Here is a 16,951-nt window from a genome sequence, read left to right as displayed (position 1 = left end):
AAGGGGGGATTTTATAGGCTGAAGCCGGAGGGGGCGTGAAGGAGGAGTGGTCCCGCTCCTGAAATTCAGATGATATCTCCACGAGTAGTTTGGACCTGGAAGCAGGATTCATACGCTCCTCCTTCAGTTGTTTGTGCATTTTATATAGCACACTGTAATGTTAATTCAATTTGATTTGATTTATATAATGTTTTATATTGTAAGGTAGACCCTACAATAATACATACAGAGAAAAACCCAACAACCATATAGCCCCTTATGAGCAAGCACTTAGGCGATAATGGGAAGGAAAAACTCCCTTTTAACAGGAAGATGCCAGAACCAGGCTGTGTGAGGAGCAGGATTTTGAATTCTGGATTTAACAGGAAGCCAATGAAGGGAAGCCAAAACAGGAGAAATCTGCTCTCTTTCTAGTCCCTGTCAGTAGGGCTGGGCCATATTATACCGTTCACGGTAATACCGGTATAATGTTAGGCGACGATAGGAAAATGAAATATCGCGATAGAATGGGAGTAAAACGCGCATGCGCAGTGCCTTTGTTTTCATACGCACATGGCCGATTGTTGAGTGAAACAGATGAACCAGAATTGGTTTGTAAAAATGGTGCAACTTCAGTGATGTGGAACTGGTTTGGTGTTTGTCCATCAGATACACAACAAAGCACATTTTTTGCAGAACATGCAAGCGGCCGTTGTTATTGTCGTATTTGTCGGACTAAGATGCTCTTAAATCTGGGAGTAATCTGGGTCCTAAACTCTGTATTCTTCAGGTCAAACAACACTGCAGCATCACTGACAGTTAAAAACTGTCTAAATTCTTTCATCTTTAATAAAACGATCAGCATTGCTGCTTTACCAGGTGTAACTATAAAGTTTAACTTCCAGGCATCCATGGAAACAAAAGTTATTACATTTAACGGAGTTAGAAGTTAGCAGGAAGCTAGCGGAAGTTAGCTCGCTAGTTTCGCTAGTTACCTAAGCATGATATTGCATGTTCTGACTGAGAGATTTCTGAAAAAAAATCAAACGTACAGCTCTGCTATCACTTCCAACATAAATGAAGACAGGAAACTAAACAGCAGTGACGTTTGTAGGGTTACTGAAATTGGGCTAGCTGGTATATAATGATGTGCTACGTGATCGCTAGCGACACACCTATGTTAGCATAACATAAACAGTGAAGCTGGAGGACGAACACTAACACTTTTCCACTTATAAAAGTTAACGTGAAGGTTCCCGATGGTTAGAGACAAATGCAATCGCATGGCAGGATGCTGTAAACGGACCAAACTTCAGTCAGGAGAACAACTGAGATAATCCATCCACAATACAAGGTTAGTCATTAATATACTGCAACAACATGGGAATAGAGCAGCTGCCAGAGAATTCAACATTAATGAATCAATGGTACAGAAGTGAAGGAAGCAAGAAGAATGAGTTTAATAAAGTTTGATTTATCTGACTGCTTTGTTTCGCTTAATGTGCCTTATAATCCCGTGCACCTTATGGTCCGAAAAATACGTACTGCACACTGCAGTTTAATGTTGCAAAGCACCTCTTTTTAACTTCAGTGGATATTATACATGGTTATGCTCAGGATATGTCAGCACATTTCTGCTGGAAATGCCTTTTGGTTAAACTTTCAGCAAGGAATTTGCATTTGCACTGTTACATTTTTATAAAGCTTTAATGTACATAAAAACCAGCTTCTTGTTTAAGTGAAAATAAATGGAAGGTTGTCTTTTTGCGCTAGTAATGTTGTGGAGTTGTATTTTTTCTCGCATCAATTATATCGTCAGTTATATCGTTATCGCAAATTTTCAAATATATATCGTGATAAATATTTTTGGCCATATCGCCCTGCTCTACCTGTCAGGACTCTTGCTGCAGCATTTTGGATTAACTGAAGGCTTTTCAGGGCGTTTTTAGGACTTCCTGATAATAATGAATTACAGCCGTCCAGCCTGGAAGTAATAAATGCATGAACTAGTTTTTCAGCGTCACTCTGAGACAGGATATTTCTAACTTTAGAGATGTTGCACAAATGGAAGAAAGCAGTCTTACATATTTGTTTAATATGTGCGTTGAAGGACATGTCCTGGTCAAAAATGACTCCAAGGTTCCTCACAGTGTTACTGGAGGCCAAGGTAATGCCATCCAGAGTAAGAATCTGGTTAGATACCATATTTCTAGGCTTTTCAGCTGTTTCTGTGCTGTGATGAGCTCTGAAACCTGACTGAAACTCTTCAAATAAGCCATTCCTCTGCAGATGATCTGTTAGCTGTTTGACAACTACTCTTTCAAGGATGTTTGATATGAAAGGAAGGTTGGAGATTGGCCTATAATTAGCTAAGACTGCTGGGTCTAGAGATGCTTTTTGAGTAAAGGTTTGACTACAGCCAGCTTGAAGGCCTGTGGCACATAGCTGATTATTAGAGATAGGTTGATCATATTTAAGATCGAAGCATTAATTAATGGCAGGACTTCTTTGAGCAGTTTTGGAGGAATGGGGTCTAAAAGACATGTTGATGGTTTGGAGGAAGTAATTATTGAAGTTAACTCAGAAAGATCAATTGCAGAAAAAGAGTGTTGTGGAAGTTTTCCATTAAATAAAGCCTGCAGACGAGCGGTGAGCGGTAGCTAACATTCTTTAAACAAAAAAACACAAAGCACAGACAACCCAGCTTGTGGAGAGCCTACATGACTGCGGGGCAGACGGTCAGCAGAGTCTGAGCCTAGCATGGCTCTCAGTTAAATACCTTCTCCAGGAACAAAAGGCAGTACACAGCTATTTCACACCTTAAGGTTCACACTCCCTTGCTACCTCGCAGAGTCCTCAAAGACACAAAAGAGTCTTCCTGTGGAGTCGTCTGCTTCCCCCAACTTCCTTGCTACACCCCCACCATTTGTCTTACTGTATGAGTGTGAGACTTGTTAAAATCCAGTGGCACCAAGGCATTATACAACAAAATAATGTGATTAATACATAAGTAAAGGAAATTCCTATACAAGAGTCTAACTTAACATCAATGGTACTAAGAGTAGCTGTAGATAATATTACATCTGTGGGATGATTATTGGTAATTTTTTCCCTAATGATAAAAATGTTATTTGTGAAGAAGTTCATGAAGTCATTACTAGTTAACGTTAAAGGGATGGTTGGCTCAACAGAGCTCTGACTGTTTGTCAGCCTGGCTACAGAGCTGAAGAGAAATCTGGGGTTGTTCTTATTTTCTTCAATCAGTGATGAATAGTAAGATGTTCTGGCTTTGCGGAGGGCTTTCTTATAAAGCAGCAAACTATTTCTCCAGGCTAAATGATGATCCTCTAAATTTGTGACACGCCATTTCCTCTCCAGATTACGAGTCATCTGCTTTAGGCTACATGTTTGAGAATTATACCACGGAGTCAGGTACTTCTGATTAGAGACCTTAGTTTTCACAGGAGCTACAGTATCCAGAGTCGTACGTAGTGAGGAGGTGAAGTTATTAACAAGATAATCGACCTCTGTTGGAGTAGCATTCAAATAGCTGCTCTGCGTTGGTACAGGGCTATATATAATTCCCCTCTCGCCCCTCTCGAAGGCTCTTTCAGGTGTGGGACATTGAGTCATAGGCCTTCTTGTAATCAATCCATGCAGTGCACAGGTTGGTCAGCCTAGTCTTGCAGTCTCGGCTGGCTGCTCGGTCTACCAGTAGCTGGTGTTTTGTGCCTCTTGTATTTTTGCTAATCCCTTTGTGTGCCCCGCTCATGTGCCTGTTCATGTTAGCCGCTATGATGCCTGACAGGAGCATCCATGCGGTACTGAGGCAGGTTATTGGTCGGTTGTTGGACGGGACCGGTCCCTTCTGGCTATCCTTGAGGATCAGGACTGTCCGGGCTTTGGTTTGCGTGGGGAGAGGTGGGTATTCCTCCTCAGAAGAGCATCGGCCATGTTTACCATAATTCCCATGGTCCTCACATTGGGAGCCTTGAGCGCGTGGCTGAAGATCTCGGAGATCAAAATCCTTTCTTTGTAGCACTCAAGCAAGGCTTAGTCCGCTGGGTCCATAGCGAGGTCGTGTTCTTCTGTCACGGTGAGCTGTGTGGCAGGAAGAGGTTGGACCCACACGCAGGACTCTGAGACAAAAACTTAGAGCAGCAGCTTCATTACCTGACAAAACAAATTAAAAACAAAGTACATGAACACTAAGGAAACAAACGAAGATAAATTAGAACTAAGGATCTCCCAACTTGGCAACTTATGACCTGACGAGACTTGACATGACTGGAGAACATTGAACTAACAGAAAAACGCACAGCTAACGTGGGAATGTACAACAGGAGGGAATACCGCTGGACCTAATCTGATATAATAAGACAGGAATGAAGCAAAATTGAATACACTAACACAGGACACGGGACTATCAAAATAAAAAAAAAGCAAGTCAAGTACGGAGACGAGGACGAAGCCACTCGAGCTTAACACTGAGACTGAGGAAGAAACAATATTAGTCTCCCTTAAGTGCAATATTATTAAGTGCAATTTTTCTGATCCAACATAGTATTTTATTCTATTTTTTTATAGTGATGTCTTCTTTTTGTTTATAGTATGTTATTCTATTTTATCTTTTTCTATTCTTTTGTTTTTCTTAATTTTTGCTGCTCTTAACTTCGTACTGTCCACTTTCTGCCATGACCAAACAAATTTCCTACGAGTGGGACTATTAAAGGTTTATATTATTTTACTATAGAAACTATAAATATTGCATGAGCCCACACAATTCAAGAACCAAAACCACAAATGATACAAAATCAAAGAATATAAGAAAAAACCCAAAAACACATCAACACTGGGTCACAGATCCAGTGCCATGACACTACCAGTTTTAGAGAACAATAAAATGCTGTTTCTGTGAATATCACAATTTTATCTTGTCCATCCATGATCCACGAGTAACAAGTATGCTTACCTATACAAATGAGGTGTCATTGTTGGTCCCTTATAAAAAAAGAGTATATGTGGTTGATTGATTGTTGTCAGAACTATGTTATATTATTCTTGTATTATTTAGAAAAAGTGTAGAACTGGTCTGTGGGCATCAAGGCTTTATGTTTCTGTGCTCATTGCATGTTTAAATTAAAAGGGGACTAACCAGTTTGATATTCGACTCATAATATTAATAACAATAAAACTACTACTAATAGATGTAGTTAAAACTTGTAGAGGTAGTCATAGCCTGTTCTTTGTAGTAACAACTCAACCTACAGCGTGATGTGCGTGCGTTATCGTTTATATAGTTCCAAAGAGACTGAAAATAATCTCTCTGTAACAGCACGATCTGCTGAACCACTTTACTAACGTCATCTAGTACTGTCATGATAGAGATAACTAAAGAGGATTAGTCCTCATAGACTGATGACCCCTCCATGAGGCTGTCAGTACACTGTTATATATCCTGTTTTGCTGCCACTGTCAGGGCTCTGTGTGCGGGGAGGTGGAGATGTGGATCCAAGTGCAGGACTCTGAGACGGAAATATAACTGAAAACCTCAGCTTTATTGCTGGCACCAACAAAACAGAAACCAAACATGAAAACACTAACTGGAACACACAGGCAGGATCTGAGGGTACGACGCAACACCGAGCATGGAAAACACAGGGCTTAAATACACAGGGTAGTAATGAGGGAATGGGCAACAGAAGGGAGTCACAGCTGGGGGAGATCAGGGCTAACGAGACGGGGGAGCTAAGCTGCACACACTAACATAAGACAAAGACTTTCACAATAAGACAGGAAACAAGAATTACTAAACCAGATGGAGACATGACACTGAGAGACAGACTAGACACTGAACAGAAACTGCAATACACATGAGAACCCAAAACCTAAGAACTGATCCCTCACCAAGAATAACAGAAACAGATCTATAATGATAATAATAAACGAAGCACCAGAACATCAGAAAACAATCCATAATGCAAAAATAAACCAAAACATAATAAACTCAAAATACTGGGTGACAGCCACAATCAGATGGATTAGGCAAATGTACTAAGAACTAACGAGATGCCAGATGGCTTTATCCAAGTTAAATTATGGGGTCCAAAGATGTTCATCTATCTCATATATATAGCACCGAGTGCTCCGATTACCACGGGGACCACTGTTACCTTCACCCTCCACATCTTCTCCAGCTGTTCTCTGAGCCCTTGGTACTTCTCAAGGTTCTCGTGTTCCTTCTTCCTGATGTTGCTGTCATTCACTACATCGATCACTACGGCCGTCTTCTTCTGTTTGTCTACCACCACTATGTCCGGTTGGTTAGCCACCACCATTTTGTCCGTCTGTATCTGGAAGTCCCACAGGATCTTAGCTCGGTCATTCTCCACCACCCTTGGGGGCGTCTCCCATTTTGACCTCGGGACTTCCAGGTTATACTCGGCACAGATGTTCCTGTACACTATGTCGGCCACTTGGTTATGGCGTTCCATGTATGCCTTGCCTGCTAGCATCTTGCACCTTGCTGTTATGTGCTGGATTGTCTCTGAGGCATCTTTACACAGCCTGCACCTGGGGTCTTGCCTGGTGTGATAGACCCCAGCCTCTATGGATCTTGTGCTCAGAGCTTGTTCCTGTGCTGCCATGATTAGTGCCTCTGTGCTGTCTTTCAGTCCAGCTTTGTCCAGCCACTGGTAGGACTTCTGGATATCAGCCACCTCCTCTATCTGCCGGTGGTACATACCGTGCAGGGGCCTGTCCTGCCATGATGGTTCCTTCTCTTCCTCCTCTTTCTTGGGTTTCTGCTGGCCGAGGTATTCACTGAGCATGTGGTCAGTTGGGGCCACCTTTCTGATGTAACTGTGGATGTTCGTTGTCTCATCCTGGACTGTGGTGCTGACACTCACCAGTCCACGGCTCCCTTCCTTCCGCTTAGCGTACAGCCTCAGGGTGCTGGACTTGGGGTGAAACCCTCCATGCATGGTCAGGAGCTTCCTTGTCTTTATGTCAGTGGCTTCTATCTCCTCCTTTGGCCAGCCTATTACCCCAGCAGGGTACCTGATCACAGGCAGGGCGTAGGTGTTGATAGCCCGGATCTTGTTCTTACCGTTCAGCTGACTCCTCAGGACTTGCCTGACCCTCTGCAGGTACTTGGTGGTTGCAGCTTTCCTAGCGGCCTCTTCATGGTTCCCATTTGCCCGTGGGATCCCCAGGTACTTGAAGCTAACCTCTATGTCTGCAATGCTGCCTTCTGGTAGTTCGATCCCTTCAGTTCTGGCTACCTTCCCTCTCTTCGTTACCATCCGACTACACTTCTCCAGTCCGAACATTATTCCGATGTCATTGCTGTATATTCTGGTGGTGTGGATCAGTGAATCGATGTCTCGTTCACTCTTGGCTTGTCGTCATCCACGTAGAGGAGGTGGCTTCCAGTTGCTCCATTTCGTAGCCAGTCTTATGAGGGGGAAACCAAATAACAGAACCTGAAAACAAGAACTCAGGAAGTACTGGCAAACTAGGAAGCTAGAAATACTAGGACAGAAACCAAAACAAACAGTCATACTCATAATAACATCAAAAGTAAAAGTACAGAAACCAAAAACACTGGGTCACCGACCCAGGACTGTGACAAATATATTCCCACAGAAAACTGCTGCTCTAAGCCTAATTTTAAGTAGAAGCAAGAGTTAAATCACCTGCTGAGTTAATCTTATCTGCCTATCTGGCTCTTTCAACACTGTCATGGTTCGAATTTGAGGAGAAGACAAACGACTGCATGGTCTCAGTAGGTGTCAGAATAGGTGATTTTATTATACATATGTACATATGGGGAAGATGAGCAGCACAAGCCTCTAAGCGCTGATCTCCCTCCGAACAACCACGTCACAAGGTTTTTATTACAATGATGACGTCAAGTCACATGGTAAGTAACAGTCAGTTCCCAGAGCTCAGGAAGTTTCCCCTTATATGGCCTCCAGATGTTTTCACTCAGTCCAGCACTCAGAGAAAACCAGTGTGTGTGGTGTGTATATCTATTGTAAGTGTGTGTGAGTCAAACAGGGACCATGTAGGGGCCTTGTCTTGAGACGCCCTCACAGTTAGATATTACTGGACATGATAGCAGTTTGGGCCTGTTCAGAGAATTTACCTAATATGGACATGAACTGCTAGTTTTTAGAGAAAAACAAGTGTGTATTACATTTGTGCCTTTTGTGAAAGTATATCTATCAGAAAACTGTCCTCAGACGACCCTCCTATTCTTATTAAGTGTGTGTGTACACATGCATGTGTTATATAAGGGCAAAGGAACATGTGAGAAAAAAGCAAAATGTAAATACAAGAAAGAATCTTATTTAAATCAAATCAGGGAACAAAACTGAAATACTTCACAGAAAACCAAGACCATAACTCATGGGATCATGTGTGCAGTCCTGATGCAAAGCATTGCATATTCCTCTTAGGACATTTTAGGAATGAGAAATGATTTATTTATTCCATATTAGACAAATTCTTTTGCTGAAGTAGGTGAAACAATGACAAAATAGTAATATATATACATATATACTAGGGGTGCAACGATATTCGTATCGATATTGAACCGTTCGATACAGTGCTTTCGGTTCGGTACGCATATGTATCGAACAATACAACATTTGTAATTTATTTTATCAACTTTCCTTCTGACGATGCTGTCTGTGTTGAGCGCTCAGTGAATCTGCGTTCGACTACTCCGCCTAGGCTGCACTGTCGAGCGCAGATCCACTGAGCGCTCAACACAGACAGCATAGTCAGAAGGAAGAGCGCAGGGCAAGCTAGCAAAACAGAAGTTAAGCTCTCCTTGTAACATGGACCTCCCCCACCCTCATTCAGATCTGGCGTTTGGAATTATTTTGGTTTTCATGTGACGTATGACCCTGAAGGTAAGCGAGTCATGGACTAAAGTAAAACAGTATGTTGGATGTGCCATGCAATGCTCAATTACATGGGTGGGAACTAGTGTGTTAGCGCAGTTAGCTTGTTAATGTGTTGGCCGTCTAGCCCCATGCACGGGGCGATCGGCGGTAGCTCGTTAACAGAGATTTGCCGTGTTGTGGCGTTAAGGTCATTTCAACGAGGTTAACCTGAAAGCACTAGTGGGAACACAATGAATATGACTGCACATTTACCCCGACATCATCCTAGTGCAAAGACAAAAACAACAAGCATGCTACTAACTTTAGCCGAGTCATTTAGACAGCTGTTAGCACATGATTCTCCTTATGCTGCTGAGAATATAGCCCAGAAGAAGCGGATAGTATAGCTTTTATTTTGGAAAGAGACATTTCTCTGTAATAAACTCTCTTTTCCAAAGATGAGCGATTCCTCAATCAGATACAGGGCTTGCAATATCGCTAGCCCGACGTCCTGGGGCTAGCGATTTTTTCAGTCGGGCTACCAAAATCTATCTCTTCCCTGCCCGTCGGGCTATTGTAGGAAGGAAAAATATATGTCAATGCTTTTGCATTCTTTCAGAAATGTAGCTGGGTAATTATGTCATTGGCATCGGTGAGCCACTGTCAATATGTGACATATTGAAATCGCGTTTGAATTTGCGCTTGTTTTTTTGCTTTCACTTTGCAATCGTGCGAACTGTGTATAGAGAGCGACAGCACTGATCTGTGAGTGATGATAATTTGTGCACAAATTCCTCTGACATCGTCTTATTAATCGTTAGCTTACTATGCAAACATGACAAGTGAAATCTCCCGCAGCAAGCTTAAACATGTGAGAGGTTGATCGCGCAGAGAATCGCTGAGCTTATGTGAGTGTGTGTGTAAAAGCAGCAGGATATATATTTTAGTTCTGCTGAGCCAAATAAGACAGGTCAGGGTGAAGAAGTGACAGCCAAAGAAAAGCTTACCACAAAACGGAGAAGTTATGACAAATCAGACTATAAGGCAAAAAGAAAGTGCAGCTTTATGGTTTCATGGACAAAATAATTTCTGTGGCTGCAATATGACGAGCTAAATAACCAGGGCTGCACATAAGTGGTCCACAGGTGCGCATTCGCTGTCAAAATAAAAAACACGCACAAGGGTTAGGGTTAAATTTAAAAACTGTACTTTTGAGTTAAAATATATATTTATAATTTTAATAAATGACAAATTAAAAAGGCATGAACATTTTTTTTGTATCGAAAAAATATCGAACCGTGACACCAAAGTATCGAACCGAACTGAACCGTGAATTTTGTGTATCGTTGCACCCCTAATATATACATATATTCTGGCTGTTCCCTTATTCATAAGAGTCCACCACAGCATGCAGCTCTGCATGTTTGATATGTGCTGAATCATGAACAATAATAATAATAATGTTTTTTTTTTTCATGTTAATGGAAGAATTATGTGAATTATGTTTTTTCACTTCCTGAACTTTCTACATATATTCTACATTACAGTGATGTGTTTGATTTTATTTCTCAGCTGCATGTTCATTTGGTAACATTTGTATACAAAAAAGCAGGTAATATATCATCTAACAACTTTATGTTAAAAATGTCACTCATTGTAATCATAGTTGAATCAGCTCTGTTCGTAGCAGCATTTTGTTTTTCCTACTTTTGTTTTGACAGATTTGTTGGTAGTTATTATGTCCAGTAATAACCACAGAGGGCGGCCACATTAGCTAAAATAATAGCTGAATGAGTATAGTATAGATTGACTCAGTTAACTGGTTTGAATTCTGATGGTGTCCTAATCCTCCTCTAGTTTATGCAGTGTTCTGTCAAATTAGTATCTTGTGAGCGAGATCCATCATCTGTTTTTGTCTTAATGTTACATAAATAATACTACATAATAACAATTCATAGCTAAATAATACTTAACTTAATGAATAAACATAAATTATGTAATAAAAAATAACTAAATGATTCTACATGAAAAGTTAAAGGTATTGCTGTTAGAAACAGGATGGTATAAAGAGGTTTTATTTTTAGGCTTAGACTATTTGAGCTTCTAATTGGAGACAGTCTCACGAGCGTATGATCACTTCATCTACTTATCGTTGCCAGTTCTTGCATATCTCTTACAACTGCATCCTGTTACTGTTGTGCAGTTATCAGCTAGTCAACACTTCAAAAACCTCCATATTATATTATTATTTCACAATATACATACACAGTGTTCTTTGTTGCATGTGTATACTTCAGCTAGGCATTTCTAAGAACAACACCAGTCATTATCAGAGCTGAGTGGCTTATGCACCTGTTTGTTGTTCCCAGCAGAGGGAGCACAGCAGCTCAGAGCCCAGTGGGAGAGCGCAAGCAGAGTGCAGTGCAAACACCCCTGAGGTGAGTTTCTGTATGTTTGCAGTGTAGCAGTAGTGTATGGCTTGCAGTAGATTAGTGGGATCTTGTGTACATCACAACAAGTGCCTTGTGCCTCTGCTAGCAGCATCCATTTTAGTTGATTTAGTTCTGCGTTCAAACTTGTACACTCATCAACAGTCATAGCATGGCAGAACACTGCAGCCCAGCACAGCACTTGGTTCCTTAAGAAGCAGCTGGAGGAATCTGGTGCTGCATAATCCCAGTAACAGTAAGCTCGAAATGTAAACAAGATTAGTGCTTGGCACCAGAATAACAACTGCTGTGGTAATAATATGTTAGTGGTACAAACCGGGCTGGAACGACGTTAGCCAAGCTTTTTGTTAGGGTCTCAGAGCAGGGACTGGCCTGTCTGAAGATGACAGTGTTAGTTTGCTAAGTAGTACTAACTGAACATGATTAAGAACCTGAGAGTTTATTTGTTTGAATGGAAATTAAATCTTTCCTGTGCAAATTAGGCTCTCTGACATGATCATAGTATGACAGAGTATGATCAGAGAGTCTGATTTAAGAAACTAAATGTCTGTAAAACGTCCAGTTTTAAATCAATGGGACAGCAATACTGTTCACTCCATGTTTGTCTGTATCGATCCGTAGTTTTGTACTCATAACATAAATCTTAGTGAATTTCATTCTCCTTTATTCATTGTAAATTAAAATGGAGCCAAGTAGAAGTTGTATATAGCCATCGAGACTACAGTCATGAAACCCATTATTGCATTTCAGAAGAAAATGTTTTGTGTTCATTTGTATAGGACATGCAAAGTGTACAGTGGATTCTTCAGTAAATCCGTCATGCAAATAGTTTGCACTGTCAGTGTTGTTGCATACAACAAGTGGCAGCTCTAACAAAGGAGGTTAAAGCATTCCTGCTCTGTAATGCAATAAGTCAAAGCTACCTGAGCCACATCGCCTGAAAAGATTAGCTCTGTCATTCTGGCAAAGACAGTTTGTGCTTGCAAATGTCTTCAGTAAGAGCAAGAAGCAACTGGGACTGGAGGGGTGCTGCTTCAAACACTAATGAAGGCAGTAATCAAGGTCAAAATCTGCAACACGCCTCTTCTGCAGCATGACTCCAGCAAACAGGTACCGTGACAGCTGATGTGGAGGAAATGAGCAGTTCAGGTTCTCATAAGTGGGAGATGGATCACATGGGAAGGGTTAAAGGTTTGTGTTATAGTGCTAGACTGACTAGAACGGACTAGAACTACACTTTCTTCCGCACAGTTATATAGTACGATAGATGCTGAGTTAGTAATGATGTACGTGTAACCATGGGAGCTTACCACCATCGTAACCAGCACAAAAGATTCGAATACAAACAACAAAAGAAAATATACAGAAATTTGGAGTTTATGACAAAGAAAAATTAACTGATGAAAATAACTTTGATGTGTGAGTTTGTCTGTGTTTTTTCAGCAGTGTGAGCATGTCTTATTGTGCTCTAATTGTTGCCTAGACTGAACACTTGCATGCTCCAACACAGCATGCTGCTTCTTTGGATTATAGCTTAATGTCGTTGCTGCTGCCTGTTGGAGGATACTGATCTGATAACAACACATCCTTTAAGTCCTGAAGGTTGTGAGGTGGGACCTCCATGAATCGAATTTATTTGTGCAGCAAATACAACAGATGTTTGATTAGACTGTTTTATATAACCAGTTATGGTCCTCAAACCATTCCTGACCCTTTTTAGCAGTTTGAGCTACAGTAGCTTGTCTGTTGGATCAGGTCAGATGGACCAGCCTTCGGTCACCACGTGAATCAGTGAGACTTGGCCTCTCATGACCCTGTCACTAATTCCTCACTGTTCCTTCCTTAGAACACTAAATAGATGCATCCATCAATATGAATGTGTGTGAATGGTAGTTAGGAATTATTTAAAAGCGTACAAAAAAGTGCTTGTGTGACTGACTGTGAATGGGTGAATGTGGCATGTTGTATAAAGCACTTTGAGTGCTCCAGAATTGTAGAAAAGTGCTATATATAAGATAATATATAATATATAAGCAGAGGCGTCACACAATACACAGAATGTGAACCTGACAGCGGACTACAGCAACCTCCTAAAGGAAGAGCCATGACGTGATCCTCGCCTAGTGGCTGAAGAACCTCGTGGCACTCTATGATCACCTGGCAGCACAAATAAATTGCTAAGAAAAGGCAGATTAATCAAGATCATGAAGGATCCCCACAACAGTACAGTGAATGAGAACAACAGCGATCAGGGAGTTCTAGTTTCAGAGAGATGAGCAGCTGCTGGCTAACAATCCAGACACAGTGGTGGTTGCAAGGATCTGAAGACCGCTGTCGTGATAATGTGGCAATCCCAGCAGTCAGGATGTTACAACCTGCCTCAAAAGCCACAACATAAAAGTGGAGACTGACACAAGAGTTATAAGAAGCATAGGTTATATTTTTAATTACAGCAAAACTAAATGCTCTTAAATGACATGTTAAAGCAAACATGGATGCCCCTAAATGAGGATCACAAGTTGCTGCACTGAACACAGAAAAGTAATATGTGACCAACAAAAAGAGGATACAGCAGCCACAAACCAAAAGAAATACCACAATGCAAACCACAAGTAGCAACCAATATTTCCAACTAAGTGATCTGTTTGTGTAGTCACAAAGTGAATTATCAAGTAGTCCTAGATGTTGTGGACTATGTAGCTAGCTGCTGGAACATAATATTTTCACAAGATAACATGAGATTAAAAGAGCGGGTCTACATGCAATGATGCTAGCGCTAGCCATGCTAGCATGCTACCTCCAACAGATAGTCAGACTGAGTCCACAGGTGATGACTCAGAGTCAGTTTTTTACATATCCATGTTAGAAAGAGCGGGAATAGCAAGGCTAAATGCCTTTTTAGAGTGTGTGCTTGTACAAAGGGCAGTGCAAAGTTTTCAGCGTAAACAGCAGTGTTGTTCAATTCAAACCGTTAGCTACGTCTTCCCCTCCGTGAATCGCTAACCAATCAGTGAGCTCCTTATATTGCAGCGGACTGCATTACTTTTTCTCCAAGGACCCAAAAACAAAGCAAAACAAAACACGGAAATGGTAATGGGCATAGGTAATCTGATAGTTTACAGCTAATTCTGTAGCTAATCCCAAAGATAATGCATTTGCTAATATGATCGCTATGAACTGACAGGAAAGGTAAATGCAGTGAGTAAATGGTTTTGAAAATGAGGAGTGGAATCAATTTTAAATGTCAGAAATAAATCTTGATTTTTGAATCTTTTTATTTCTCTTTTTAAAGTTGCATTTTAAAAAAGATTGAATGAATGATTTCAAAATCTTTTTTGGTTTTTATAAAGAGTTAAATTTTTTGTGAAAATATAAGCTTCTTTAGTTAATGTTTTTATTCATTTATTTTATTATTCATATTATTGTCTGTGTAGATACTGTGCTGGAGTGGACAGGGGGTGAAGGGCAGATTGGGAGAAAAAAGTGGAGGAATAGAAGAAGAAAAAGGACAGAAAAAAGAGAGAAAAGAATGGGCGTTTGGGGAATAACAAGAGAAGAGGCGTGTAAGATTGTACCTATGCTTGCTGGTCCCAACCCTCGATAGTCACGTTTTGGGGGGTTTAGCAATCTTGGGGGGTTTACGAAGGATAATCTTTACGTTTATCCTTCGTACTCCATATTCCAATGATTGTTTTACTCTGTGTTGTTGTTGCTGTTGTCCTTGTCCTGGATATGTCTTCCATAGTTGCTATTTTGTTTTCTCAATAATAAAAAACAAACAAACAAACAAAAAAGAAAGGAGAAAAAAGCTAATTATTCACTGGTTGTTTAAGAAAAAGGCATTGTTGATTTCTCCTTAAACATTTCTCTCTGGGACTTTTCCCACTGACTATATTTTTAGAGATTTTTGGGAGGGGGGTTTAGAAAGACTCACCACACACCCAATGCTGCATTAGAGTCGCATTAGAATTTCTTGACATTCTGACTGAAAGAGTAATAAAAATTCTATCATCTCGTTTCACAAGCAACTCCCTAACGTTATCTAATACGAGTTTGTATGAATATATGAGGACATAGAGAGAAAAGATGAAAACCAACTGTGCAAATCAAAAACATGCCAACAGCATTGTTGGCATGTTTGACTTTTGGCCACAGAAAAAGAAGGCTGCAAAGCTTAGATGCATGAAAAAGAAACACAAATTTCTTTTTCATGCATTTATAGAATCTTAGGCAAGACTGAACTGCACTGCAAGTTCTGTACCGAGTTCTTCTTCATATAACTGGATGTTTCATTAAGTAATTTCAGTTGAAAATTGTCAGAGGTTAGTTCCCCAGACCTCATCCACCTGGGAGTGTTTAAATAAAGGACTTAATACATAGCTCAACAATAGTTGATAAAGTATCGCATAAAGTATGTTCCAGTCACTTTGTAATTGAGAATAAGAGTGCACATCTGCAGACAAATAGTTAAATCTGTGATTCTGGATTGCATTAAAATGTGCCACTGACAATGCTTGGTGCCACTGCAGTATTGCACTGAGCACATATTTGGATCAGTTTTCAAACTCTATGAAAGATGAAAAGTCAAAAGTTGATTTTTTTTTTAAAAATTTGCTATGTTTTGATTAGTGGTGGCGGATGTGTTTAGTGGTGGTGCTTGTCACTACCCGATCCGTACCGGAAACCCAATCGGTACCCCGCATGCGCAAATCTTACGTCACTTCCTCTCTTTGCCAACATTGCGACATTGAATATATTTGAATGATACGGTTAGTGCCCAGTTTGCTCCTAGCATTTCTCAGCAGCTCTGCCTCCTTTTCGACTACCGGGACATTTAAACAATGGATAATCCGTATCCGCAACAAATTTTGCTTTTCTCCTCAACAGAGAGCGTTCCCCGATTGAACAACAGCGCCGTAAAATAAGAAGAATGGTGCCTAATGACAGAGTTAATAATACAGACTTTATAATATGTCACGCGAAGATTCAGCAGCCAGATGAAGTGTTTACTGGCAACTGACAGTGATAGCGAACATCATCATCACTTTTCCAACAATCCTCTCCACACAGACAAGCATAAACACACTCGATTATCACTAAATCAAATTTAACACACGTTTGTAATGACGCTAATTCAGTTTACAATAGGGTTCATTCGCTCAGTCAGCAGGTGGCGGTATCCTCGTACACTGGGGGGTACACTGCCATTAAACAAACAGAAGAAGAAGAAAACCCCTGCACATGCACGGTACGGATCGGGTAGACCCGATTTGTACGGTCCGACTTTGCACATGCGCAGTAAGGATCGGGAGTCCCGATCTGTCACTATCTTTTTACTTTTTTGTTTTTGTCTACATTATATTAAATGTTTCATTATCGGAAACATTTTAAGAGATACTTGTTATTCTTAACATCTTAACAGATACTCTGACCTGTAACTATCGTAAAATGCTTCGACCGGAAGTAGACACCTTTCGCGCATGCGGGGTACCGATCGGGTTTCCGGTACGGATCGGGTAGTGACACTTGGTGTTCACTCTCTCTGAGTATCACTTCCTGTTCCTGTTCTAATACAGTGGTGTTTTTGTGTCACTTTTCTGCGTAGCAGTTTAATTAAAAGCTTATAGA

The 16,951-nt window shown here is 40.7% G+C and overlaps 1 protein-coding gene across 15 annotated transcripts in view; it reads left to right on the top strand.

Moving 5' to 3' along the window:
- dlg2 (discs, large homolog 2 (Drosophila)) overlaps window positions 1-16,951 on the top strand; it is a 157,797-nt gene that overhangs the window by 39,971 nt on the left and 100,875 nt on the right. For 11 of the 15 annotated variants that reach the window (XR_005693055.1, XM_040010575.1, XM_040010593.1 and 8 more), the window contains one exon: window positions 11,243-11,311. The exons of 3 other annotated variants lie outside the window; for them this stretch is intronic. Coding sequence is in view for 9 of the 12 variants with exons in the window: in XM_040010575.1 (XP_039866509.1) it covers window positions 11,243-11,311 (69 nt within the window). In the remaining 3 variants the exon portion in view is untranslated. The remainder of the gene's footprint in view (window positions 1-11,242; window positions 11,312-16,951) is intronic. One more of the 15 variants, XM_040010538.1, reaches the window with a different exon arrangement.

The sequence above is a fragment of the Simochromis diagramma genome, unplaced genomic scaffold (genome assembly GCF_900408965.1).
Source record: "Simochromis diagramma unplaced genomic scaffold, fSimDia1.1 OVJJ01000123.1, whole genome shotgun sequence".
Classification (NCBI taxonomy): domain Eukaryota; kingdom Metazoa; phylum Chordata; class Actinopteri; order Cichliformes; family Cichlidae; genus Simochromis; species Simochromis diagramma.
Note: the sequence above shows the minus strand (reverse complement) of the source record. Positions and strands in the feature narration are given on the sequence as shown.